We start from the raw sequence: 27838 nt of genomic DNA on the forward strand, positions 1-27838 counted from the left end.
CTCTAGAGCGCGGGTTGATTTTTGATAAAGTGAAGGTCTTTTTTGCAAAAAAAAACCGAAGCCCATCCGTTCTATACTGTGGGTAGATTTGGAAATAATCTGAGGTGTTTTTTGCAAAATATTCTGAGAGAGCCTCTAGAGCGCAGGTTGATTTCCGAAAAATAGAAGGGTTTTTTCATAAAATGACCACGGATCACCCGATCTTGACCACCCGTGACGTGGCACGCTGGCTGGCCGCGGTTTGGGCGCATGTTTCATATGTAAAAGATTTCCAAGATGGCTGATAAGTCCGTAAAAAAAAGTGTCGAAAATTAGTGCAATTATTTAGGAGTCGGTCTAGTTTACTGAACAGAAGTCCGCAATAACTTTCATGCAATGGCAACTTGCAATTGCTATATAAGATAAGAGATGTGTGATCATTAGGTCTTCAAGACGTCATTGGCCTTTCCAGCGTTAGTCTTCTCTGATGCGGAAGTGAAGCAGACGGCGGGCTTTGGATCAGCTTTCACCACCAAACTCAGCACCTCAGGTCGCGAGTAGTGACCCACCACGTCGAAATCAAACTTGGCTCGAACAATCTCTCCAAGGTCTGCAGAACCACAACAGCCAGCTTCTAGTGAGAGTTGTGTGGAATAAATCATTCAAGCATATAGCTAGCATACCATGTCCAGGACATATGACCATATGAACATAAGTGGGATATTTTGAGTAGAATTTAGTATGTGAATTCCCCGGCTTCTTACCCAGGTCAGCAGTGAGAAGGGCCTCGCTTTCATAGTTGGGACCTGCCAACACTGTTCCGGATGGTGAAATGATGACACTCCCTCCGGAACAAACGACAGATTCCGGGGATGGCTCTTCATCTAGGCCACCAAATGTATACTCAGGAGGGGGAGGATAGTTCTTTCGGTGACAGAACTGGCTCGCTGACAGCACAAAGCATCCCCCTTCAAGGGCAATATGTGTCATAGAAGACTGCCAACTTGGCATGCAATCAACTGTGGGAGCACAATATATCTCAATACCTGCACAAACATAGGATGATTCAGCATGAAAGATAAACTCAAGTACATGAGACATTGTGCAATTTACCATTACACCTTGTGGTTCCAAAGTATATCCCAGCCCTCTTTATTTAAAATACAAATTCCAAGAAATAGGAATCATACCTTTGGCATACATGGCCGTCCTGAGAAGTGGCATTCTGTTTTCCCAGCAAATGAGAGCACCGATTTTTCCAAGCGGAGTATCATAGACAGGTATTGTAGATCCATCTCCAAACCCCCAGAATACTCGTTCTAGTGCAGTGGGCATGACCTTGCGGTGCTTCCCTAGGTATTTTCCCAGCGGATCAAAGGAGAGCACTGTGTTGTAAAGTGTATATCCTGCCCTCTCAACCACCCCTATCACCAGATACACCTTATATTTTCCAGCTAATGCAGATAAGCGGGACACTTCTGGGCCTGCATTCATAAAATGTTTGTAAAGTGCTCTATAGAAATAACAGATGTGTACTACACACCCTTCGTAACATGTAAAAGATATCAAGCAGGAAGCATGGGTGACAGTAGGTAATGCTGGTACACGCTATAAACTAGAATGAGAATCATCTAATGTAAAACAGCAAAGTTAGAAACATGCTCAGTGCAAATTCTAGAAATAGCACTGCCTTAAAAAAACTCGACCTGCGGGGGGTTATGACGGCCCCCGGGTTTTCCGTTTAAGAAGAATATCTTCTCACACAGATCGAGAAAACCCCCGAACCCCCGCCCCCATCCTGACGCAGGAGGTGCCGTAACCCTGTGAGAACCGGGCCGGAGCCTTCCACTGCGCTTTGGCACATGGGGACGGGCAAGGGGATTTTTTTAACCTCAGCCTGAAATCCGCTCCCACGGGGAGTCGAACCCAGGACCTGAGGAGTGCCGCTGGGTCACCTAACCGACTGAGGGGAAATAGCACTGCCTTACCAAGCATCAATGTGTTTTGTGTATTCATTGTCAGAAAACTTGCCAAGAGTGAGAAAAATGGATACATATGCTCATGGAAGAAAATATGCTGTTTTTCAAGACTGTCAACCACATAACTCTACTTCCAAGGGATAATCCACCCCATTTCCCAACCTTGGAGGAACTAGGTTGTTTTCCATTAAGAAGAAAATAAGCAACGGAATTCAAATTGAAAAGGAATTGAATCTGGGTTGTTGAGATGCACAACCACACCTCACACTCCAATATGTTCAGCTATGCTCACTTCCTATACTAGTATCCTAAAATCTAAAATAGAAACTAAATGCATGTTTCAAGTGCTTCCGTTCAGTAATATGCAACCAGCACCAGGTGCAATATATCATCTTGCCGTATGGACCGCAAATTAGAGGTTATACCCTCCATTTTTATATTTTAATGAGGCAGTTGCTTACAATTCCTTAGGTTTGTGCTTCATTCTTAAGACTGCAGTTCACACTACAAGATTATTGTGAGCATATTATAATTACAAAAGGGTAAAGTTTCTACCCCAAAGAACAAAGCATGGTAATCCTCGTGAAAAATAATGTAGAACAAGGATACATTAACATCATTTAGAATACCAGGCACATCTATGGCAGATGCGTGATACTTTTGAAAGTCTTCCTTTCCTTTGGCAGTTCGATTGCCGATAACCAATCCAAAGGTAGATCCATGTGGGTAGCCACCAACAAAGACTTCCGGAAACAAAACCAACTGTGAACCATACCCAGCTGCCTCTGCTATCAATTTCTCCGCTTTATCTGAAACATAATGCAGAGAAGAGATTTACAAAATGTCACATCTCTAATGCTACAAGACTTAAAGCTGATAAAAGGATTATTGTAAAAAAAAAGATGTGAATATGAGACCCTAGTACTGGGTAGAAACTGAGGTGTCACATAGTATTAGTAGCAAGCCCATAAAGATTTTATTTCCTCAAATGCCTGTATGTCGTACCTCAAATACCTCATCCTCCAGGCTCCAAGCAAGAAAAACTGTCCACACAACACACAAACCACTATAAAAATTCCTTTTCTCATCTAGCTGATAGTGATTCACCATGAGAAAACCAAATGCTCCATATGTCTAGGATCAATGGATCATTATCACCAGTAGTAGAGAACGATGTCTCCTTAGAAGTAGATGCCATCATGTCAATCAACTGCTATTGTATTAGAGAAATGAAGCTACACATAATGACACTGTCACTATTCAATTAAACGATTTTCTCAACAACTTTTACGAGTACTAGCCATCACTATACACAATTCAGTAAGCTAGTTTTGCCGAGACAAACAAGCGAACACCTAGCGCGCAGCACCAATCTAAACAGCCGCACGGGCGAGACAACGAATCGAACACCACAGGCGCTACTGTAACAACAGCAAACATAACGGGTAGAGAGAGCAAAATTACACGCACCGAGAGTGGCAGGGGTGTCGTAGAACACGGACGACGCCTGAACGACGGTGACCCGCACCGTTGAGGCGGCCTGGTCGGCGCCGGCGTTCATCTCCACCTCCGGGATCACGGGCTCGCTGCCGGAGCTCGATGGGGCCAGGGCCATCGTCTCCGACTACCAAGCGATTGCCTGAAGGACGGCGGGCTACTTGTCGTGCTTCTTGCGGAGGTAGTCGCGGACGAACTGGTCCCGAGCGAGCGTGCGAGCGCGCTGGGGCTCGATGTGGACGTAGGAGAGGTGGATGCCGAAGGCGAGGAGGCCCGCGCCGAGGGCGAAGAGGGAGGCCGTGGAGAGGAGCTGCCGGGAAGTGGACGGGGAGCACCACCCCATCCGTCAGCGTCAGCAGGGGGAGTGGCGGTTTTGTGGAATTGTGGGGAAAATTCTCTGCAGGGTTACCCTCAAATCGCAGCCTCTCACATACAGTTGCTTTTCAATATTTGACCCTGGGCACGTGAATTCTCACACCTCATCACACGGGAAAAGACCGAAAAAACCCCCGCCTCTGAACCTGAACGCCCGCTCTGCAATCGTTCGTGCTCCCCACCGCCCTCGGTTCGTGCGCCTCCTCACGGCCATCTGTCGCGGCGGGCATCTTCGGGCGAGGAGTGACGGCCGGCCACCGGCGGCGGGCGGCCTCCGGCGACGCCTCACCACTGCCGGCCCAAACCCTGGGCCGTCGGGCCACGGAACGGCGGCGGGCGGAGGAACAGCGGCGGCAGGCAGGGGACGACCAGGGCGGGCGGCTGACAGCGACGGGCGGGCTCCGGCGGCGGCGTCGGGTAGTCGCGCTCGCGGTCGCGACGAAGCTAGCGAAAAAAAAAAAAACGCGAACAGGCCAGCGGACGCCAGGGGATTTAAGGCGGGGTACTTTAGTCTTTTCCCACGTGCTGAGTCACCCTGGGCATTCGGTCAGACCGAACCGATCGGTTCGGTTCCTCGGTTATTCGGTCAGTTTGGTCATTAGAAACCTGGGACCGATCGGTCTTTGCAAAAAACGAAGACCGAGGAAGTTCGGTCTCGGTTAGTTCGGTTCGGTCTCGGTCACGACCGAACTAACCGGACCTGAGTAGCAGCCACAAACAATAGCAGAATCTATAGCAATTTTCAACAGTATGCTTGCTATTTGAAGGCAAAAAAATAACAACACAATATATAAAACAAACCACACATTATTATGACAAGTTCTAGCACACAACTTTCTCAGTTCTCACAAATCACAATCACACATAATGACATAACAGAAGTATAGAACAAGAACTTCGGTCAGTTCGGTCACTTCAGTTAACCGACACATATGACCGAACTTCTATCGGTTACTTCGGTTAGTTGGGAGCCAGGACCGAACTCATGACCGAACTTTTCGGTCTCGGTCTTTTCGGTCTCGGTCTCGGTCTTTTCGGTTCGGTCTTCGGTCTTCGGTTAATTATGCCCAGGGTGAGTGCTGAGGAGTGAGAAGAGATAATTGGAAATCCTATCATATACCCTTATAAAACTAAACTCCACTAGATATTTTTCTCAACATATAAGTTATCAACATCAACAATTTATTAGAATTTGCAATTATAGCCAACTAGCACATGTAATTATGATAATTATCTCTTTATCCACTAACGTGCATTTAGCTGTCCACCCGCTTGTTCGGCTGGGGTTGGCTGGCCAGCCCCCTCACATGGACACTATTTATATGAACCAGCCAGCAGTACTTCTCTCTCATATAAACGAACCAGCCAACCGAACAGGCTGCACATCAATATGTCAAACCATTCACCGAAATTAATTTAAGATAGTTTCATTCATATAACTATAAATATAAATAGTCTAATTTTTTTAAAATTATCTGGAATCGCCGCAGCAACGCGCGAGGTATTCTTCTAGTATAAAAAAAGAGAAAATCTGAGAAATTCCCCAAATCTAAAGAATTCGCGTGTCCAAGGTCAAATATTGAGAGGCCTACGAATTGGATGTCAAATATTGAAATTTCTCCATTTTTGCCTCGTGTGCAGCGTCACGGTCCGACAACGCAACCACCTAGCGCAGGCGCGCGGAGACATGACAGTAGTGCGGTTTCGGATGGGGGCTCCCCAGATTTCAGGTTCTCCCACGGTTTTCAAGTTTGGGGATTCTAAATTTATCGGATTCGGTTTTCGGGTTTTGGTTTCTATCCGTGGATATCCGATGAAGGCCTGAAATATATCATTTTTTTAATAAAAGCTCAAGTGTTTTATTAATACTTTTTTGTGTGAGCTACTAGATTTGTTCTAAGTTGAGTCACGAAATTATGTGTTGTTTACCACCTCTTGTTTGTATATGTGAATATGTAGTATATATCATGGATGTGTTGCTGAAATTCCTTATTGTTTTCTTGTATTGTTGTTTACCACCTCTTGTTTGTATATGTGAATATGTAGTATATATCATGGATGTGTTGCTGAAATTTCTTATTGTTTTCTTGTATTGCCATATAATAGTGGGTTTCAGGTTTCGGGCAACCAATCGGGTTTTCAAGATTAATCGGGTTTGGTTTCGGGTTTAGATTATCACCCGAAACAGTATATATGGTGGTTTCGGGTTTTGGATTTGGGTACGTGGAGACTCGACCCGCCCCGAATTCGTCCCATTGCCAGAGCGTCTACCCTTCCGGCGTTTGATCTGGGTGAATCCGTAACATCCAAGGATGCGATGCTAGCTCGGCAAAACATGTACAGTGAACCACCTATTACGTGCAAACATGGAATCCAATTCAAGAAATATACTTCGGTCGCTCAAACAATTTTAAAATTTGGCATATTCATATGGCAGATAAATATGTACTCACATGCACATGTTGATATACAAACTCAAACTAGAAAAAATAAAACGAAAATGACAATAAGATGCATGTGCACTAAAAGACAAAATCCTTAAGTGCACATCTTTAACTATACGAAAGCAGCACCAGAAAACCGGGCTACCGGATCGGGCCACGTCGCCTGTTAACATACTAACCGTTCGATCTGGCAAACAAGTGAAATCAACCATTCGATCGGGGTCTTCGCGGATCTCCTACCCGTTACGCCGTGAACCGGGCCGTCGCGAATGGTCGCGAACCCGTTCGACCGAGCACTCGCCTCCTCCGCCTCGGCCCTCGGACTGCTCCACTCGTGCTCATGCGCCGCCAACCTCCGCGCCCGCCGCTCCTCTCTGCTTCCGCTGCCTTCCCCTGCGGTGACTCAGCGTAGCAGTTCCACGTCTCCACCTCACGCGGTTCCGCTCCCCGGCCCCAGGCGGGCCGCCCTACTGCCTCCATTCCCCGGCCGTAAGACGCCCGGCGGGCGGTCCTGCTCTGCTACACGGCGCCCCGCCACCTCGGTCGACGAATCAGCTGCGCGACGCGTCGGCACCCCTGCCCCTTCATCTGAATTTTACTATTTTCATATGATTTTTTTTAAGGTGAGTTTGCATCTTAATTTTTGCATGTGACATATTTGTATGCACTATGACGAATGTGCTAAATTTTAGATTTTTAAGCGACCGAAGTCAAATTGATTTTCATGTGTTCTATCTAGTAAGTGGTTTGCACTATATATTTTGCTAGCTAGCTCAGTAAGAATCAACAGGTGCCGCAATATTGGGCTGGCGAGCGGCATAGCACGTGTCTGCACAAACCAGCGACCAGCGGCTGCATGTCATCGCTGATCAAGGAGCAAACAATTTGCATCGGGGCCTTCCTCAATCTCTGCCCGTTTTCTCCGGAGGAAACGCTGACTTGGCTGCATCGGCTTCGGTTTGATCGGCCAACGCTGCTAGACAATATTGGCCGTGTTCAGTTCAGCTAAAAGCTGTTGTGGCGGCAGCTGCTGTAGTTCAATCTACAGTAACATTGCGATCAAAAGATACAGTCGTAGCCCGTCCCTGCAGCGAACATTCCCATTAACCTTTTACCGTTATTAAGATTAGCATCTCTTGCACGGGCGCATCAGGTTGAGACAACTCATCACACGCCTAAAGTGCATCAGTAGGATAACGAACTCGATTTTTTGCAGCCACGACATCCAATCACTCCAGCAAATCTACAATGCTAGAGCGAGGATCAAAATTCCCAAATAGGCCACAATAAAAACCTGGGTATCGATACGGTCCACAGGAACGAGAATCACATAAATAAACAAGCTGCAGAGAGTATTGTCAAATACAACATCCATCTTACGTTCTCTCACTTGTCTACAGTATGCATTCAGGAGGGTTCAAATGTAAGCACCACATGTTGCTGGAGCAAATCAGTTTACAGAGTGATAAAACTAAGACAAGCTTTCAGGCTGGCTGCTCATAAGTGATGCTGCTATTGTTGTTCGAAACAGTAAATCGTCAACAGGCAACTTACTCCACCTCTTCCAAGAAATCCTTGATCTCTGCTGGGCTTAGAACTCTGTATTGTGTATATGGAACTGTTAGTTCTCAGCAAACCATTTGATTGTAGCAAGGAGTCTGTAATATCATCGAATAGCTTTAGATTTGCAACAATAACAAAAACAGAGTAAACACAAACATTTCCCCAACAGCCAGAGGGGCACAAGTCACAGAATCTTTGTAAAGTCAGGGAGCAAATGAATGATGCAATAATTTAATCATTTGATGAGACAAGAGGGAACATTAATCACATAAAAGTGGCAGTAAGATTGAGTCTGTAAAACTTACTTGAACTCACGGTCAGCTCGAAGAATTCCGATTTCAATATTGTTGGAGGAAATTTGCCCCTCATATCTGCAAGTCCAAGATCCAGAACCAATTAGTAACTACATAGGATGTTTCTAAACTAAGGAAATACAAGTGGGATGTGATACCCTTCTTTCAGAGTCAAAATTGCAGTGTGGATGGCATCATCAAGCTCCATATCTTCTGTGTATCTACAATGAAACCATAAATATAACATGTGAAATCAAAGAGGGAAAGGATGATCCGTTATGGCATACGTGCTGCTTATTTTAATCAATGAAAGCCGTACTATGTTACAACTCACAACAGTGCCTAGAGCAAGTGCACAACATTACTACATTGAGACTACCTCTTTTCAAGAAACGTCTTTGCATTGGACACATTTTTTCCCATGGCTGATGCTTTCCAGGAGAAGTATGATCCTGAGGGATCAACCTGAAGAAATAGCCAACAATGTCAGTTATCCTGAATTTATTATGAAGGTATACATCCTACAATATCATGGTGATTGTTAGCACAAAAGTACACATTTTCCGCTTTATAAGTACTACTTGTGAGGATCTCTTGTAAGTTATGACTAAATCATATGTGGGAACAATATATAAATTTGTGAGGTTGACATTCTGTGTCGAAGTAGGCTTTAGAATAATTGGAGTAAAAATAAACAGGTTTCTATCTTGTAGATTCTGCAGTATACCTGATACAACTGCGGGCCATTGTCATCATACCCGGCAATCAACAACGATACTCCAAATGGTCTTACACCACTGAAACAAACAAAGATCACAAATAAAACTCATTACCATATACCTATCTCAGGCTCTCATGAATCACCTTAACACCAAACAATAGAGGCTAGTATGTGTTTTGACCAGATGGTGTACATCCCAGCAAACTCTATTAGTTTAACTTTTTGTTCAAGCCATCAAAACGACATCAAGTGCATCAATAAATGGAAATAGCTACTAAATGCCATATATATAGTGCATATTTTATGTATGATGCTGGTTGACTTGCTTGGCAACTAAATAATAGTTAACCCTCAACCACTTAAAATCACCAATTAATTGAAAATCAATAACTGGAGAGCACACAGGGATACTATAAGATCTTTAAAAGTGATTGCAATACATTTAGGTAATGTACAAATAAGGGATTAAAAACAGCTAAAACAATACAATGTTATGCAAAGTGTATACTTTTAATATAAAAAATTTATTTAAATACCGATTATATTATACAACCATGCAGATAGTCGCGTAAATATGAACAGCTTAATTAGTTACATACCCTGACTGTGTGAACTCCTGCATGACAGCAGCAGTCTCTCGTACAAGCTGTGTTACAGGTATGTGCTCCTGCATTTGACAATGAAACAATAATTAAAAACACATTTATCTACTTGACAGCAAGCTTGCAGAAGAGACCGTTTTTAAAATTACAAATTCATTTCAAATGATGTCTTTAACATATGAGAACTTTTTTTAACTATCCTTGAAAAGATACAAGGAGGTACCAAAATGAAAACATGAAGTTAGTACCTAAGGTACCCGATTTATCCTAGGTACCAAAAATCGATGCCACCCCTACTTAGATACGATCATATTAAGGTACCTCTTCATACCTCTAATGACTGTAAGAAGTCTCTTACCAGATACAGAAATATTTTCCAGAAATCTAAACTAAACAAATTGACAAAAGGTATACCTTGTACAACCGATAATACTGCTGTGCCTGCTTTCGACTTTTTCTCACCAGAACACGAAAATCTGGACCCATCCCACTGAAAACAGTGCAAGAAAAGTGCATGAGTAAAACATAATAGAGAAAGACTTGGCAATTGAGAAGATGTACTAAAGGTCCATAACTTCAACAATCACATTAAACTTCAACACAATTGTAATGTATTCCAATTCCAAAATACTACTACAATATAAAAATGAATACAAGATCAACCAAGACTGTGTACCTGTAGACAACTCCAATATTTGGTGTTAGTGCCTGAATCTTTTGCACCTGGAAAGTATTTCACACAGGTATCTGTTTAGCACTTGGGATAGAGGAAGGGCAAGAATGTGGCAAATAGAAAATTCAAAAACTTAGGTACACATACAGATGTTTCATCCACTAAAATAGAAGGCAATTTCTTCTCAGTGGCGATGACTACACCATTGGCAGCTGCAAACAAGACATATTCCAGAATTAAGAAGCACAAGTAAAAGAAAATGGTTTTACTGCCTAACCAGTGAACATGTATACTACATAGAATACAACAATTCGACTGAGAAAAAGACCAGCATGGCGAATCATTACACTACAGCTACTGAACCTATCAATAATGACTTCATAAGGAATGTCAAATATCATGTTAATTAGGAAGTTCAAATAACAATCTTCATGAAGTTTGAAATAACTTTTAACTTCCACAGCCCATCTTTGGCTGAGAGGAACCATTAGCTGATTTCTGTGCAACTGTGTTAGTGAGTGCTCTTGAAGGGCAGGCCTGGTGCAGTGGTGAGAGCTGTCTCACTGAGTCACCAGGTCGCGGGTTCGAAGCAGCCTCTCCGCAGATTTTGCGGGGGGAAGGCTTGCCTTGGTTTTTCCCTTCCGCAGACCCCACTCATGTGGGAGCCTCCGGCACTGGGTCTGCCCCTTTTTGTGTTAGTCAGTGCTCTGGATATGAAGTGGGCAAACAAACTCGCAATTTCCAACAGTCCCCATTCAACATCGAAGCATCCAGACAACACTAGATCTGCATCAACTTCTACAGCACGACAAGCATTACGAACAAAGAAAATTTGGGCAGATCTAAGCATGCACATGGTGGAAAATTAGGGAAAGTTTGTCAAATGTATAAGCAGTTTAGCACCAATAGTCATCAAGGAATTTACAAACCCAACCTCAAATGACTTGATAATACGCGTTAGATTAGAGAAATAATCTTAATAGTGACTAAAATTGGTATAATAATCTTTGATTAGTCAGTGTTTTTTTTTTTGTGTCTGTGCACCTCTCAACCTAAACTTTTGAATCATGCAATGCCCCAAGCAATCCATAATGTGTGTAGGTATCTAGGAGACAAGAAAATCACAACTATATACACAGTTGAAATTACATCTAGGCATCCTCAATTAACACTGCGATGATAACGAGAAAGGATGAAAGCCCTAGTCAAAGCTAAGACACAAACACACGAAAAAGGGTGAAAACCCTGATCAAAGTTAAGACACAAATACGCGAACACAAACCCAAAATAATACACTCCACCAAGAGGACCATAATTCTAAACCCTCGGCAATGCCCTAATGTTGTGCACGAGATAACACGTCATAATGCCGTTTCAAATTGGTCACGAACTTCTCGCTACCTATAGCAACGGCAAAATACCAACATCAGAAATCAGAGGGGTGAGAGGGGATTGCTGCGCGAATCGAACCTTTGATCCCGAGCGAGGTCTGCCCGGATCCGACAGCCGTGAGCGCGTGCTCGATCTGCACAAGCTTTCCCGACGGGCTGCAGCGAAATCAACCGGAAAAAGGTCAAATCAAACCACCGTAACGACACAAAATCTCCCCCGATCTCGATGGAGGGGACAAGCAAGCGAGAGACGTAGGGAGGGGAGCACGAACCTGAAGGTGGTGAGGGAGAAGGAGTACTGGCTGTCACCCATGGCCGGAGCGCGCAGTCACCTCGTTGGCTCTTCCGGGCTGGAGTGTCGGCGATTCGTGGCAAGGTTTTGCTGCTAGCGAGGGAGCGAGGCGGCTGAGGAAAAGAAGGGGAAGAGGACGACGAGACGGAGTGGGGGAAGAGGTGGAATCCCAGGAGGAAAAGGTGAGTGGAGTGTTTCGCAAGAAGAAACCTTTGGGCTGGAGTCCAAGTTGGATTTGGGCCGGTTATCTGAGTTGGTGACGAAAATAGAGTTTGCAGCTGGGCTGAGCTGGGCCCACCGCCTCCTCTTCTCCAATTCTATACTTCCACATTCCCCGGTTGGCCGGTTCCTTCCCCCGATTACCTTTTCCGACGGCCACTGCCCACCGTCGCTGCAGCAGCTCCTCCCTGCTCTCCGGTGACTTTCCCCACGCCGGAGTCGAGCCCCCGGTGCCATAAGCCCAAGATTCGATTGGTACGCTCTATTTCTTCCCGCATAACACGTATATTTCCTTCGATACGTATACGGTTGAGGTTGAGAGAAGATTTAGGCCTCGTTGACACCTCAATCCACATGTGTTAGAGTGAAATAGAATGAAATTTAGTTTAATTTCACTTCAACACATGTGGATTGAGACGAATAAATGCGCATCCGAACAAGCGTTGAGGAAAGTAGCGGCTCATGTCGTCGGGTCAGGGGAATTGAAGTTCCTGACCGGTTTCGGTTGAGCGATTTGTTGTAATCGGGATGGCATCCTAAGTCCTCCGCTGCCCGCCGGGCATGGTCGATCTGATGAGCGGGGCAGGCAAATACCCAGATCGGTGGCACCGGCGTTTAGAGTTGAAGAGGAGCTGGGGTAGATTGACTCGGGTTCTTCATTAGTACACACCGTTGTGGATGCTTGATCTTGGCATGATTTAATATCTTTGTTTGAAGTGTGATTCATGTATTCCAGCAGATGATTTTGTACGATACAATTTTAGAAATTTGTCCATCCTGGACTGCAGTTAGAGGAACACATTTACCTTCACTAGAGTATGATGGTAGAAGAAAGAAATATTTATGATCAATAAACATTCTGTGTGTCTATGTACTCTGTAGTCAGGGGCCCAATTTTTTGTTGTGCCAGTCTTTTTTCCCATTTGATTTGATGAGAACTTGTTGCTGACTGCTGAGTGCCTAGTTGATGGCTTTTGTGTATTATTGCTAGCTTTCTGAATCTAGCTCCATGATGTTTAATCTTAGTTTGGTATTTTGTTGTCTGTGACAAGCTCGTTATAGTTCATTTCCACTATAGAGTTTCGCTGAATCTTTCTAACTTAGTCTTATTTCTTATTTTCCAGCATTCAGTGACACCTTTGCCTATATAATACTGTGGTCATAACTCTTTAGTAGAGAAAGGAGAAGATGCAGGTGAGTTTGCAATTGCTTCATTAGCACATTGATTGCATACCCGTGCTATATGCCAGTCATCCCATAAAATTTGAATGATCATGTTTCCTTATGCTACTTGATGCATCAGTCATGCCACTATGCAAGATCTTATAGCTAGCAATTTGCATTCATAGTGAGCAATGTGATCTTTTTCCCGTTACCACTAATTTTTTGTGTATTGATTCAAGTATGTTGTAAGTATATAAAATTAACTAATGATGAATGAAATGAAACTGTTAATTACTTACAGTATGGTGTTATAGTCATCCAGGAAAATTCTACGTGCTACATCAAATCCTGCACCACGCCCATCGGATATTTTGTGCCACAAGGGTTCTTAACATGAAACCTAAATCTTTTTGGCAATATCTTTTTATCTCTAGGCATCTAGGGCAAGGCTTTTCAAGGAGTACAAGGAGGTACAGCGAGAGAAGTCAGCTGACCCTGATATCCAATTAATATGTGATGATTCTAACATATTCAAGTGGACTGCTCTTATCAAGGTAACTTTTTATTGCAGTAACAAGATCAGCCGCTTACTATCGCCTCTTCTAATTATCTATATTATTATGTGGTTAGGGCCCTTCTGAAACACCTTATGAAGGTGGTGTGTTTCAACTTGCATTTGCAATTCCAGAGCAGTATCCTCTGCTGCCTCCTCAAGTTCGATTTTTGACCAAAATTTTCCACCCAAACGTGCATTTCAAGGTTATACAAGACTGTGATGCCCTGTTTTATCAATTATTAAATGTGAATCTTCAAGATGAAGGGGAAATTTCTGTTTAGTTACATTTGTTTTCCTTTTTTTCTGTTTTTAGACAGGTGAAATTTGTCTTGATATATTGAAGAATGCATGGAGCCCTGCATGGACCCTTCAGTCTGTTTCTAGAGCGATAATTGCTCTGATGGCCCATCCTGAACCAGACAGCCCACTTAACTGTGATTCAGGTACCTCTTTCTTCCTACTTATGATTTTTTATGTACCATGTTCATGTTCCACTCTATATCAAACTACACTACATGAAAAACTACGACATTCTACTACTTCGCTATCTTTCCGAATTAGACTGAAATGATACAATATTAATCTAAATGTTGTAAACTTCAACATATGGTACTTTAGGCATATAAGAAATATTAAGCTATTGCTGTAATGGAGGCCTGAACATCTAGATGAGAATACATATCAAGTATCAGGACTCATGAGTGACATCACAGCAAGGGAACCATTCTTAACTCTAATATAAGGTGGTAGCCAAAAGAGAAAAAAATTCATTCTGAGTTGTCAAATGTTAGCAGAACTTCTATGCAATGGCACAGCTAGATTTTTAAGCAGTTGCATTACAACTTTGTAATACAACTAGCTGTTGTAACTTCTAGACCTAATTACTCTACACCATTACAATATGGCCCGACCAAAATAAGCGACGCTGGTCCTTCTCATTTTCCAATCAATTGATTTGTTTGTTACCTTTATGGATTATTGTGTGATTTTTTGGCCTTAAAGCAAAAGATGCCACCTTCATCTCACTGACTTTGTAAACTTATGTAGGTATTTTCTCTCTCTTAATATGATCCCATCAATGGACTCTTCGCTAGCATGAGTTAGGATCCTCTAAATGTGCAGTTATAAACCATATAACGTGGTTCTTCATTGTGAACCAAAACATGGACCAACTGAAAGCTTGAACATAATAACTAATGAACATGGACCGATCTATACTATTAGAACACGTGGTGGACAAGACATATAGCTTCTGCATCTTGCAAGATCCCTTTCTGATTAATGATGCACTGCCGATACACACCTATCTGATATTCTGAATCTGTCTGTACTTTCTGGCTATCTTTTTGCTCAATGATGATAGGCAATCTCCTGCGGTCGGGTGATATTAGAGGCTATCAATCAATGGCCCGCATGTATACAAGGCTGGCGGCCATGCCAAAGAAAGGTTAGCTGTAGAACATGTGCCAAGCCAAGAGCATATGTCAGTCCATGCGTCGGTACATGTTGTCAGGTCTGCCTTGTGCTGTCTGAACTGTGGTTCTTGTTTCCTAAATCCTAACCATTCATATGCGTGTGTTTGTGTTCTGGGGTAGATGGGAGAAATCCTGGATTCTCGATGGTTTGTCTGTGATGTAATAAGTCCTGGAATTCAACAGTTGCTACTACTGATCTATTTTAGTAATCAGTTAAGTCAGTACCTGCCCTGGCTGCAACACTCCGAAGGTCTCTTGTTTCATATGCTGTCAGCTACTGCGACATTCTTGGAGGACACATTCAAGAGGCAGCAGCACAATACGTTGTGATTGTGAGCATTGTGATCAGCACTATGACTTTTATTCCTGAACTTTTTTTTTCCCAATCGAATTACAATTGCGTCTTTCGTAGAAGGCGAAAAGGAAAACCCCAGATCAGCCGGCTTTGCCGGACGAGTGGGGGCAGCTAGGTGAACGCCGTTGGGGGCATCTTGGTGCCGGCCAGGAAGTTGCTGAAGAGCGTCAGCGCCTGCCGCGGCGCGTGCAGAGGCACCTCGTGCCCGGCGCCGCGGATCGTGACGAACGTGAGGCCCTCGTACACGATCGTCCATCCACCAACCTGATTTTTGATTTTCGGCGGAGTAAGGCGTTAGCTCCATGCTCGAAAACCAGCTGCTGCTTCGTCGGGATAGTTAGTGTTACCTGCAGATGGTCGTACCACGGCGTCCACTCCTGGACGGTCTTGAGCCCGAGCTTGTTGAGGGTGAGCCTCGTCGCCGTCACGGGGATCCTCCCGTCGGTGTCGCCGCTGAAGACCCACACCCTGAGGCCGCCGGCGACGAGCTTGCGGATGATGGGCAGGGTGGAGAAGGCGGCGTCGTTCCAAGTGCCGATCACATCGCTGCGCAAACAGCACGTTTCGGTTTTGGTGCTCCGAAACCTGAAGAATTTTTTTCAGAGTAACGAGACACGACGACGCACCTGCAGTGTGTCCAGTTGTAGCCGATCTTGGTCACGTTGGCGTGCAGCGCCGCCTGGACGTCGGGCCGGTTGAAGTAGACCTCCGCGTACTCCGCCGTGCAGGGGTCGTAGCCCGCCGGCTTCATGATCCATCCTCGCTGCAAAAAATGGAGACGAGATCATCATCATGTTGCTCGCAAAAGAAATACGCCATGTACTATCCCTGAACAGAAATGCACAGTAGGCTTGGATGCCCAAACGCACGCACGTATTTGGAGAAGATCCTCGGGGCGGCGCCGTGGACGGCGACCTTCCGGTGGGAGGACGCCGACGCCGACGAGCCCGGGTCGGTGCAGACGGGGGTGTAGAGGCTGTACATGTCGATGAGGCTGTACACGGCGAAGTACTCCTGGAGCGCGGCGTTGCAGGCGTCGGTGACGTTCACCTTGCTGAAGTCGCACTTGGCCTTGACGTCGCCGTACACCCGGTCGGAGATGACGGCGTGGTCCCAGGCGTAGTCGATCATGCCCGTCTGGTCCGTCTCGTCGTCCATGAGCGCGTTCCCGACCATCAGGCCCTTGAAGTTGATGTAGCTCTCCTTGGCCCCCGCCCTGTTGCCGTCGAAGATCTTCTCCGACAGCTGCGGAACGTAGTGCCCCGCATAGCTCTCGCCGGCGATGTAGAAGTTGTGGGACTTGTACTGCGGGAACCTCTTGAACCAGTTGAGCAGGAATTTGTAAGCGTCGTCAGCTGCATTACCAGAAACATGACAGTCAGTGAGTAAGTTCAGATATGGTTGGAGACCGGAATCATCCAAAACCAAGGAATTGTTTGTCTTGGAAGGGATCATTACAGTGGTTGATCGTGATCTACCGTATTACATACCGGTGATCTTGTCACCAAGTTGCAGCAGGTCGGAGCTTGTGTTTGTGTAGGAGAACCCGACGCCCACCGGGGACTCGAGGAACATAAGGTTAGCCTCTGCGTGCAGTTGGTTTGTTTTTGTTTTTAGCAAACTGAAACCTTAGGTATCGACATATAGTACTAATAATATATGTACTACAACTGTGTGCTGTCTTAATATATCAGTAGTACATTAATTACGTGCCTGTGTTCCAGGAGTAGTTGTTCCATCTGAGCTCCGGCTTGCCCTTCTGCACCAAGAAGGGCCCCAGCTCCTCCGCTTCCCCGTACCCAATCGACGAGCACCCAGGCCCTGCAACGACGACGACGACGACGACGACGATGACACTTTTCAGTCCCAAAAAAAGAAAAAGAAAAATCCTGGCCAGGAAGCATTATTAGATACTACAAGTATAATCTCTGAATTAAAATGAAAGCAGGTATCCAAATTCGAGCCGAAGAAAACCCAAACACGTCCTGCTATTAGCTCATGATTACGAGAAGAGCAGACGAGTGGGAACGGAGCCCCGCCGCGACAGCCGACAGGGACATGAACACCCCAAGGTTCGCGTTGCGACACGACGCGAGTTGTCGCTCAATCATAGCCTAGGCCGCCCGAGGACCGGTCAGTGGAGACCGGAGAGTGGAAGCAGAGCAGCGCAGCAGCGACGGTCAGAAGGAAGAATCGTTGTCGCAGTTTCAACGAGATGGAAACCTACAGCTACAGGCAGAGGCAGAGGCAGAGGCTACAGCGGTTATGGACCAACGCGCTAGCTTCTGCCGCTCCATCCCGTCCGTGACTTGTCACGGGATCGATCGGCTGATGAACGGCGACTGCAGTGATGAGTACGGCTGCGCAGTAGTGGAGTGCACACTGCACAGTGCCATGCTGTGGTGGGCCGGAGGCTAGCACGCGGTCAATGCATGCAAGCCGGCCGTTTTGCCACCACCGGCGCGGCGCGGCCACTCGCTACTACGCTCCTTGCACTGGGAGGTGGGACGAGCGCTGCGCAGCTACTAGCGCACCACCTACCATTTGTTCACATCTTTTCTTCTCCGGCCTGCGGGCCTGGTCCCCGGCCCGTCGTCGTCTGGCCGGATGGATCGCTAGCTAGCTGGTGGCGCACGTACTGACGACGTACGTACATACGTTTCGTGCCATGCCAACCTGCTCCCTCTTGCCGTTTTGCGCGCATGCGACCTGCACGGCCATGATGGTGTGGGTTCATGCCCATGGGCCGGTATACGTACGTACATCGTGCAGTACTGTCCGACTGTCCGTGGTTGCATACAAACGCAAAGGGACGAGCAACTTTCTAGGTTGGTATATCCTTCCCCAGCAGAGTGCAAAGATGATGGATTTATGCATGGATGGATGCTTTGCTTCTGCACATAGCACGCTCTTTAAACATTAATTCTTGGCAGGAATCGCTTGTGCGGTTGTGTCATTCTCTGATAGATCGAGTTTGCCTTTATGCTTCTGCAAATAGCTCGATCTTTTTCTCCGTCCAGAAAACTGGAAAGAAAATTGTCGTCGAATGCCCTAAACTAATAGCTACAGTACTTCGTATATTCCCTGGAGCTTCGTAGGATAATCAACAGCTAAGTCATGCATGTGGGACAGCGTTTTTCTATAGTGCGGATGCCCGGATTTGGTCTATATATATCATCAGTTCATCACAAAACTGGAAATAAAATCGTCACATGTGTCCTAACCGCCTACCTGCAGGAACTGATTGGACTGGGGAGGTACGAGCAGTGTTGTTCTGTCATAACTACCTTATGTACTAGCACTGCACCTGATTGGATGGCTCCACAAAAGCCGAAACGACAATGGCCAGTCTGACCGATCGGTAGCAGGTAACTCGCAACGGTTAGACCTAGATATTATCTTTTAAGCCAACCTCTTTAATAGTACTATCTTTTATCACATAGTTTTTAGTATAGATGAACCCATTGCACTCTCACGTGACCTTAAAAATGTATACAAAAGCTTAGTTCTTGATTAATGGCGTCCCAGCAGAGGACAAATCGCCAGCTCTGGCCAAACCCTATTGGCTGCACAGGAGGAGAAGAGCGAGCTAGCGCTTACCTCCTAGCTGGTCTCGCACGGATTTCGAGAAAGAACTCTCTCTCACCTATGCTAATTCCCGTACCTGCTCTCACCACTATTCTGTTGTTTATTACTTCCAGCTCTCAACTGCGCTAGCAATTCGGTGACCCCCGTTTGGGATGTTTTTTTCTCTCTTCTAATGAGAAAAATACTTAGAACTAGCTTAAAAGTCAATCGTTGGAGCTGCCCTTATGACTTCATGGTCTGAATGTCTTAATTATACTGCTCCCTACATTCACAAAAGAATACAACTATATGTTGCATGTAGGTCATGCAAACTAGTTTAATTTTGATCGAGTTTATACTGAGTAATATTAATATCTAAATTTATTAGGACAATATATTTCATAGTCAATTTAATGATACTTATTTTGTATCATAAATGTTAGTATATTTTTATAATAAGGTAAAACTTCAATTCATTTGATTTCTCGAAAAACGAGAATCGTATTCTTTTGTGGACGGAGAGAGTACTTCACTTACACGAGAGGCACGGAGTATTAACTTAGAACAAACTGTCTCAACATCCTTATTTTTGAACCATGATTTGAAATCAGGGTCTTATCAGTTAGTAGCTAGAGACTACAGGATATATCTAGCAGGAGGACATTTCCAACTTGCAAGTAATATAACATATATAGCTCAATCATCCTCCCTAGCTAGACGGTTCACGTTTCCAACTAACTTACTAACATATTACCCCAGGGGTCCGACGAACAGCTCAGCCGGTGCAACCAAAACACTGCTAGACCTCTCTGACTGTCTGACACGCTTTGCTTGGGATGTTGGCAACGCCTCTGCAGAGATCCCCACGAGGACGGGCTACGTGAATTAGGCCACAAGGTTTCCTCACTCATAGCTCAGAAGAAACATACAGCGACACCCTTCGTTCCGGGAGCGTGTGTTGACTACTGACTTGCAGCGTGCTAGCTGATCATGCCATATATTGCCATGCAAGCAAAGCCAGCAATCCAGCATGCTCGCCCTTGCAGTCAGAGTCAGCAAATGGAGCTTCAGCATCACTGTGGGTAGCAGCTACAGCCGTAGTGCGTAGCGCCTATATCCTTCTCCTTCTCGATGGGTGCACTCTGCGTCGAGTGGGTACCATCAGTACCACTAGTAATGGACCAGAAATACAGAATGTGTTGCATATATGTATGCATCTACCAATCATATGCTCTTCCATCGATCTCTTCTGACCAGCGACTCCGGCTGATGACGCACTGATCGAGCACGCGCAAGAGGGACATTGGTGAGGCTGACAGCTGGGTCCTATGTCGTTTTCTGCTTGACCATACCACATACATAGCGTTGGTCAATTTCGGATTGGGAAGGAGATGGGCATCGCAGTCGCAGTGGAAATTTTATCCCCTTCCGTTCTAATATTCCTTTTTTATATAGAGAGATGCATGATGCTTAATTAATGTAATTAGATTAGGAGGCTTCAACTATCAACTTGATAGAATGTCTAGAGTGCAGAAGTATCATCGTAGGAACTTTGCGTAAATTTCATATGAAGAACTTTGACTCCTGCATATGTATTTTTCCTCTCTTTTAAAAAAAAAAATCCCACATTCCGAGAACTGAAATCAGCTACGTTTTTTTTTCGAATAAAATGTGCTATGTTTAAGGTTAACAGAATGGTGTGCAAGTGCAATAGGGTAGTACAAAACGGTGTGCAACTAAATGGCAAATAGAGAAGTCCTGTGGGAAACAGTGACTAGCAACTCAGAAGGCGTTTAGGTTAGACTGTCTCCAACAGCCCCAACCTAAATGCGAGACGCATTTGATAGATTGGGTCGCGCACAGCAGAATGGCTAGGCACCCAAACTTCCCTTTTCCAACGGAGGATGCAAAAGAGAAACCAGAACATCGCCCACCAAGCCGCCGCCGAGCGCCGCGGACCCGCCTTGCCCCACCTCGCCCCGCCAGTGACTCCCCGCCGCGGTCCTTGCCCCGCCACGGACCCGCCTCGTCGTTGGTCCCAGCGTCCAGCGCCGACGCGAGCCTGTGGACGCCCTCATCGAAGGTGCCCAACTCACCGGCGGCCCGCTCGTTCGCTCCGCCGCTGTCGCGACGTCCAGCCGCCAGATCCCCGCAGGGGGGGTGGCGCGCGGGTGCCAGAGGGCTCGGCCGGGGACTCCGCGAGGCTAGAGACAGAGGAAGGGAGTGGTTCCGCGGTGGTAGATCTGCCGGTCCTGTCGCCGGAGATGGACTCCTCCGTCGAGAAGGTGAGCTCCGATCTACGGTCTCCTCGCTCGATATGTGTCCTGGATGCGGGGTTGGTGCGGGTGTTTATTAATCGTACTGTCTGTTTCATTCTTCCGCCGACGCAGCAGGGGAACGGGGCGCTGGATCCGGACGAGGGCCCGCCGGCCTCCGGCGAGGCCAAGGCCTGCACCGAGTGCCACACCTCCGAGCTCGAGCACTTTCCTCTTCTTTTCCCTCCCGCGAAACGGTTGTGCTGGCGCGGCAGAGAATTGGGTCGAGGAGAGAGACAAAGGTATATTTGGATTCCCACTCGACTCCGACGCAAATTGGGTTTTTGGTTTGGGTACTCCGTTGGACCGTCGTTTTTTCACCTAAAGCAACATAGACGACATAGATTTGAGTTTGAGTGCCCTGATGGCTAGGCTGTCGGAGACAGTCTTACACCATCAACTTCCAACAGGAAACGTCCAATTAATGGTGAGCGTGATTATTTGATGTGATAGCATAGCTAGCTCCTCTCTTCCCCTCCTGTCGGTTGGGACTAATATTGTACTGCGACTAGTGACTAGTCTACTCCAGCTGAGTAGTATCTTACCGAAACATGCATCATCACCTAGCTAACTGCTACTGTAGCTAAGCTCCCAGTACCAAGGCTATCAGCACGCCCGCTTATGCTGAAATTTAGCTTATACTGGTGTTTATGCTGAAATGTTGTGAGAGAAAAATAATATTCCATGGTTGAAAAGTAGTGCTGAATAAACTCAACGTCCTGCATCGCTCCCTCTCACCTCTCAGCTCTCAGCGACGTATCTAACCACTCCGCTTCTTAGTCAATATCTCGACTTCGAAGGTAGAGTGAACGTCTCAACTAATTGTCTCTTATCAGAGCCATCGTCACCTTATCTGTATCTCTCGATCGATTCCTAACCGCTTTCTCTGCAGAATTCGTCAGGGCATCAGGCACATACATGCATGTTGCAGACATGAGCCATGGCCGCCAAGCACAAGAAACATGCAGCAGTAGAAGCTTCTATCCAAGACAATCATGGAGCTAGAAGCGCAGCAACGACAAGCAGCGCGAGGGAATTAATGGCGAGTCAAGTACGAGCAGACAGCGGAGTAAATGGTGCAGGTAGGTGTAGGACGACGTACGCTGCCGCAGAACAGGGAGAGGATCGGTGAGCTAGCAAAGCGAGCATACGTACCGCCGTTGAGCCAGAGCACCAGCGGCTTCTTGTCGGGCGACGCGGTGGCCTCGAAGAACCAGTAGAAGAGCGCGCGGCCGTGCGTCCCGTTCACGGTCACGTACCCGGCGTACTGCGCGAACCCCACGGGCGGCTGCCCCGGGAGCCCCGCCACGCGGTCGGCCGCCTGCTGCGCCGCGGCCACGGCGTCCACCTGCTGCGCCGCGGCGGCCGCCGCGACAACGACGGAGCAGAGCGAGAGGGCAATCGCGAGCAAGGAGAAGGCAGGCCCCATCGTGAGCTAGGATGCGTGGTGCGCCGCTGCCGCTGCTCAGCTCCTCGCTGCTGGTGCGTCGTCACATCGCCCCCGGGTGGCTATATATAACACAGGCCCCGCTGACCGGGGGAGGGCCGCGGCCGACGGCCGTGATTGCGTCAGTAACTCAACACAACTATGGGCCAGCCATGCATCTATGCTATGTGGTGTTACTGTGGTCAGACCAGTTACAGTTTGACATAGGGCGCTCCCAACATATGGTTTCTATCATGCACTAAGGCCCTGTTTAGATCCCACCCAAAATCCAAAATTTTTTAAGATTTTCCGTCACATCAAATCTTGCGGCACATATATGGAGCATTAAATGTAGGTAAAAAGAATAACTAATTACACAGTTTACCTGTAATTGGCGAGACGAATCTTTTAAGCCTAAATAGTCTATAATTGGACAATTTTTACCAAATACAAACGAAAGTGCTACAGTATCCAAAAGCCAAAAATTTTCGCATCTAAACGGGGCCTAACTAGAGGGGCAATTAAACAAAAAAAATGATGTACCCTTTCAAAAAGAAAGATGAGTAATAGTTTCTTACATAAGAAACCTGAGTCAAGCTATTCAAATTTGACCAAATTCGTAGAAAAGAGCATCAATACTTTTATCATCAAATTAGTATCACTAGATAAATCATGAAATATTTTTTTATAACATACTTATTTGATGCGTAGATATTAAAGTTAGTCAAACCTACTGCAGTTTGACTTAGGGTGATTCTAGCCGTTCATTTATCTTGGGACAAAAGAGTATCACATTAGTAATCGTTCAAGATCAATAAAATTTTCTTCGTCAAACAAGAAATGCTCAAGACGACCACAATGACCTTGGGGACGACCATAGCTGAGTTAGAGCTGCATGAAAAGGAAAAAACTACTCCCTCTGTGCCATAAATACTGCATTTCTAGTACCATGCACAAAATCAATGATAGATGAGAATTTACAAAAATGCCCTTGTAGAGTACTCCCTTAATCCACGCATGCAGGTATGGCAGATTTTTTATTTTTTATTTTTGACTAGTGACGCGATTTGTATAGAGAGTCCGAAACTCCCAGAGGCTAGAGAGATTTATGTGTGAACGGTTGTTTCTTTTTCAGCCGTATGATGTTTTTTAAATAATTGGGACCCACCTAATGTAATAGTGATAGTACCTATATGTATATTTTGTGTGTGATAAAATTCAAACTCTACAAGTATGGTCTTTTTGGACACGAGGAGTACTCTCTCTACCTCCCCCCCTCTCCTCATCTTCTTGGGCCATGAGAAATCGATTAATGTTTTTCTTGTCACCAGTGAACACTGTTCCCTCCTTCGTATTAGATTTCAACATACAACCTGTTTGTTTCGGCTTATTCGCTCGTATCTGGCTTATAATCCACGGCTTGAACATTGTTTTTCTCTCACACCAAACCAGCCAGCAGTACTTTCAGCCATGGCTTATAAGCCAATTCAGCCGAAACGAACAGGCTGATAGTTAGTCGGCGATGTCATACGCTGTTGAGGCTGGATTTACGCGAGGAAGGTTCAAAATTATAGCTTATTAGAGAGAGATAGAGTGAATGATCTTAATTGTAATTAAATGTTTGTGACCGCGGTGCTCAAAGGTAGCTAGGCCTTTAAGTTAGAGCTAGGGTTTATGGTTTCAAATTATAGGATTATGGTGAAGTTTGTGTTTGCTAGAGCACGAAGGCTAGAGAAATGCATGGCCAAGGAGAAGGAGGTTACCAGTCTGTGAGATAACTAGGCGGCAGGTGGCGCTACTTGTCATGGCGATGGAGGAGACCCCTTACAAGTTTGGAAGGGTCAGCAGGGGAGGCAGCTAGGCCTAGACATGAGAGGACGGGAGGAGTAGGATGACCCTATCTGCGGTTGAAGGCAACACTAGCCAAATAGAGACTGATGGTGGGGTAGGGTGGGTGGAGAAAGACGAAGAGAGTGAGAGTGGACAGAGGGTGATGAGGCAAGGAAGAGGAAGCAAACTTGGCATTTAGGTTCGGAGGGGCGAGGGGGGGGGTGTTTCGGGATAATGTTATCTAGAGAGACCTCTCTGGTTATATGTGTTGTTGTTTTGATATTATACTTTGCATGATATAAGATATAGTATATCTAAGTCATTGAATCATTTCTTGTGTATAGTATGTATACCTATCTTATTATATTTATTTATATAAAATTAAGTGTAGTATTGTTCTTATTAGTGTAAACATGTACAAAGAGCTAATATTCTGATATCTTTAGTAAGCTACTAGGCCTAAAATATACCACTATGAGTGCAAATTATATAAAATGGAAAAAGCATTATATTATGTTTTTTGCGAGACCCAATTACAGATGCAGACGCTCGTATACACGAGCACACCCTCACCCCCTATGAACGTGTGCATGCACACCCTACCCCTATGAGCACCTTCGAAGAACTGAATTGGGGCGACAAATCTTGAGATTGACGAAGTCACCACAGGTGTTTTGCTGTCGTGTCAAGTCAGGGACTTGATCTCGGGTGGGCAGGTTCCACCACAAGGAATCCAACCAGCTGAGTTACGCTTAGTTCGCTTATCTTAATGTTTATTCATGAGGAATGTTAAACAACTATCGGTTGTTTTAGCTCCATGTATCAACCGAATCTGTGGCTGTCGGATGATCAACGGAGCCTGGTTGTTTGGTGTCGGATCTCGTCTCTGGCTAGCCGCCCCGCCGCCCCCAGTCCGCCACCAGCCCTTCGCCGCCGATAGTTCTCCCCAGTCTGCTGCCAGCCTCGAAGCTCGCGGCCCCGACCATGGCGGTCACGGCGCGGGGCACGTGGAGCTGGCAGCCGGTGACGTGCAGGGCCGGCGACGAGGAGGGCGCGACGGGTACGGCTCACGGGTAAGAGAAGGGAATAAGGTTGGAGGGTGGGTCCCACCATAATTTGTGAATAATTTGTAATTTGTTCTGAAATTTTTGAACACTTTGTGAATAATTTGACATATATTCTCTGATATCTGCAATGCATAGAAATAATTTTTAAGTTTTTATAAACAATTTGGCATATATTTTCTGAGATATGCAATCTATAGAAATAACAGTTGTGTTATCCCGAAATTGCATCACTCTGTCCAATAAATTAAATTAAAGAAATCATTGTAAAATATAATAATTAATAGGACAGTGTAAATATAGTTAGAAGATAGTATAAGTGCTTGGTAAAATTCAGTTGTCAGGAGGGGACAAAAACAAGTAAATGTCACATTCTTATTCATACCAGTGCACTACACTAACTCCGTTATTCTATATTATATAGAGCTGCCCATGTTTAGAACTTCAGATGCATTACACTAATCCGTAATATAGAGCTGCCCCTAGTTTAGACCTGTGACGTAGCCGGCACATTATGAGCACCTTTTTTCCCCCACCCTAAGTAACTTCGATCCTGTTTTACAGAGTACCATAATTGCATTCAGATTCAGAGATATCCCAATGCCAGGATAGCTTGTTTTACAGAGCAACATAATGACATTCGCAAGCTCTTTTAGCAACTTGACGAATGACGACGAGGTAGCTTCAGGAGCATAAAAGGGAATAAGTTTACAACCTGGGAGAAGGTTTTGCGTTTGGAATTAGCAATGATGCTGACGAGTAAGTCTGAAGAACGGCGTCTATGGAAAGACATGTTCCCATTCAAGAACAGTTGATTTGGGGCGGTTGGAGCTGGACCCAGCACTGCCGGATAACTTGTCGGGCGTTCGCCCCTGTTACTGGTTAGCCTGATCGATGGCGTTCAGCAACTGCATTCGTCTGTTTTTTTCGTTTGGGTGCTCTCTGCTCTCCAGCTCGCATATAAACTGAGACTGGATACTGGAGGAATTTTTTATTTTTTAATCATTTTTTAAACAATATTTTACTACTAATCAAAAAAAAATTGCAAATCTGACCATTTTGTCGCACCAGCGCTCCTGGCGCGACTGTACCACGCTGTCGTGCCACATGCGATGGTGCGATAAGCCGAGCCACCGTGGCAATCATGTTTGACCGATGCAGATGTGACATACCGTGGGCCCCACCCTGTCGCGCAGCAACTCAGGCGCGACAGGCCCATATAAAGGCCACGGCCCAACTCGTTTTTCCTCCCTCTCTTCTATCTCCCTTCCTATTGGGCGACCTCAAGGTGACATGATGCAGTAGTGTTCTCTCTCTTCTCTTCCTCCCATCCTCTATTTGTATTTGATGAAGTTTGCATTTGCATTTCAGGTTTGATCGGTCCCGTGCATGAGGTTTGACTCCCTCACCTCTGTTGTTATTTTTTTGTTTAGTTAAGGTTTTTATACTGCTCTGGTTTTTTGTTTAATGAAAGTTTCTTTGGCTAATCATGTTTAATATATTATGGTTCATTATGTACTTGTTGAACCTGTATGATTTTTCTGATTAGTTTTGGTTGGCACTGCATTAGGGTTTGACTGCACTGGTTTCGACAGCAGTATGGGTTGAAGTGTTGTTAGTAAACCTTCTTAGAAGTGTGTGATTTCAAGTATTTTTGTGTTGATTAGATGTATAGATGAGTTGGACTATGTATGTATAGACATCATTTATATTTAATAAGTTTGTTTTATGGTTTGGCTTCATGGGCTTACATGATTATAGAGATGATTGAGATAGAAATTGTTGTTGAACTGTGTAATAGTATTGGTTCATATCTTTGCTTTGTTGAACTATTTGTAATAGGTTCAATGGTGGTTCCAAATGACAACCAGTTCGTGCACCATCCGAAGGATCATGGTGCTATCGGTCCTTTCCTACCAGCAGAGCCAATACCGTTGTGTTACTGTGGGTTACTGGTATTTGTGAAGCAGTCAAGGCATCCCACGTTAGTTGGGCGTGCTTTTTACTGTTGCCAACTTAAGCGACGTCCTCCGACACTTGATGCCTACCTAGAGGGAT

At 45.4% G+C, this 27838-nt stretch overlaps 4 protein-coding genes across 5 annotated transcripts; 1 reads left to right on the forward strand and 3 right to left on the reverse strand.

The window, feature by feature from the left end:
• Positions 1-284: 284 nt before the first annotated feature.
• Positions 285-3895, reverse strand: LOC136467302 (bifunctional nitrilase/nitrile hydratase NIT4-like). Its single transcript, XM_066465947.1, has 5 exons — positions 3429-3895; positions 2588-2767; positions 1170-1463; positions 744-1025; positions 285-589 (listed from the first exon to the last, which is right to left on the reverse strand). The coding sequence occupies exons 1-5, from the start codon at positions 3571-3573 to the stop codon at positions 420-422; spliced, it is 1071 nt and encodes a 356-aa protein (XP_066322044.1). The 5' UTR covers positions 3574-3895; the 3' UTR covers positions 285-419.
• A 3678-nt stretch (positions 3896-7573) lies between these two features.
• On the reverse strand, positions 7574-11987 carry LOC136467305 (proteasome subunit alpha type-2-like). Of its 2 annotated transcripts, XM_066465950.1 has the most exons (12): positions 11875-11970; positions 11790-11844; positions 11597-11673; positions 10274-10338; positions 10130-10176; positions 9868-9943; positions 9451-9518; positions 8858-8927; positions 8510-8595; positions 8289-8351; positions 8143-8208; positions 7574-7873 (listed from the first exon to the last, which is right to left on the reverse strand). In XM_066465950.1, exons 2-12 carry the CDS (start codon positions 11828-11830, stop codon positions 7825-7827), a joined length of 708 nt encoding a protein of 235 aa, XP_066322047.1. In that variant the 5' UTR covers positions 11831-11844; positions 11875-11970; the 3' UTR covers positions 7574-7824. The 2 variants fall into 2 exon arrangements, with proteins under 2 accessions (XP_066322047.1, XP_066322046.1); XM_066465949.1 differs by having other exon boundaries at positions 11790-11987.
• A 130-nt stretch (positions 11988-12117) lies between these two features.
• On the forward strand, positions 12118-15465 carry LOC136467306 (protein PEROXIN-4-like). The gene is made up of 6 exons (XM_066465951.1): positions 12118-12283; positions 13153-13222; positions 13627-13746; positions 13823-13951; positions 14062-14191; positions 15112-15465. The coding sequence occupies exons 2-6, from the start codon at positions 13217-13219 to the stop codon at positions 15198-15200; spliced, it is 474 nt and encodes a 157-aa protein (XP_066322048.1). The 5' UTR covers positions 12118-12283; positions 13153-13216; the 3' UTR covers positions 15201-15465.
• A 105-nt stretch (positions 15466-15570) lies between these two features.
• On the reverse strand, positions 15571-22963 carry LOC136467303 (serine carboxypeptidase-like 34). The gene is made up of 7 exons (XM_066465948.1): positions 22616-22963; positions 17292-17399; positions 17069-17164; positions 16452-16933; positions 16205-16341; positions 15926-16124; positions 15571-15842 (listed from the first exon to the last, which is right to left on the reverse strand). The coding sequence occupies exons 1-7, from the start codon at positions 22887-22889 to the stop codon at positions 15690-15692; spliced, it is 1449 nt and encodes a 482-aa protein (XP_066322045.1). The 5' UTR covers positions 22890-22963; the 3' UTR covers positions 15571-15689.
• Between the last annotated feature and the right edge of the window lie 4875 nt (positions 22964-27838).

Source organism: Miscanthus floridulus, chromosome 7, assembly GCF_019320115.1.
Source record: "Miscanthus floridulus cultivar M001 chromosome 7, ASM1932011v1, whole genome shotgun sequence".
In the NCBI taxonomy this organism is placed as follows: Eukaryota; Viridiplantae; Streptophyta; class Magnoliopsida; order Poales; family Poaceae; genus Miscanthus; species Miscanthus floridulus.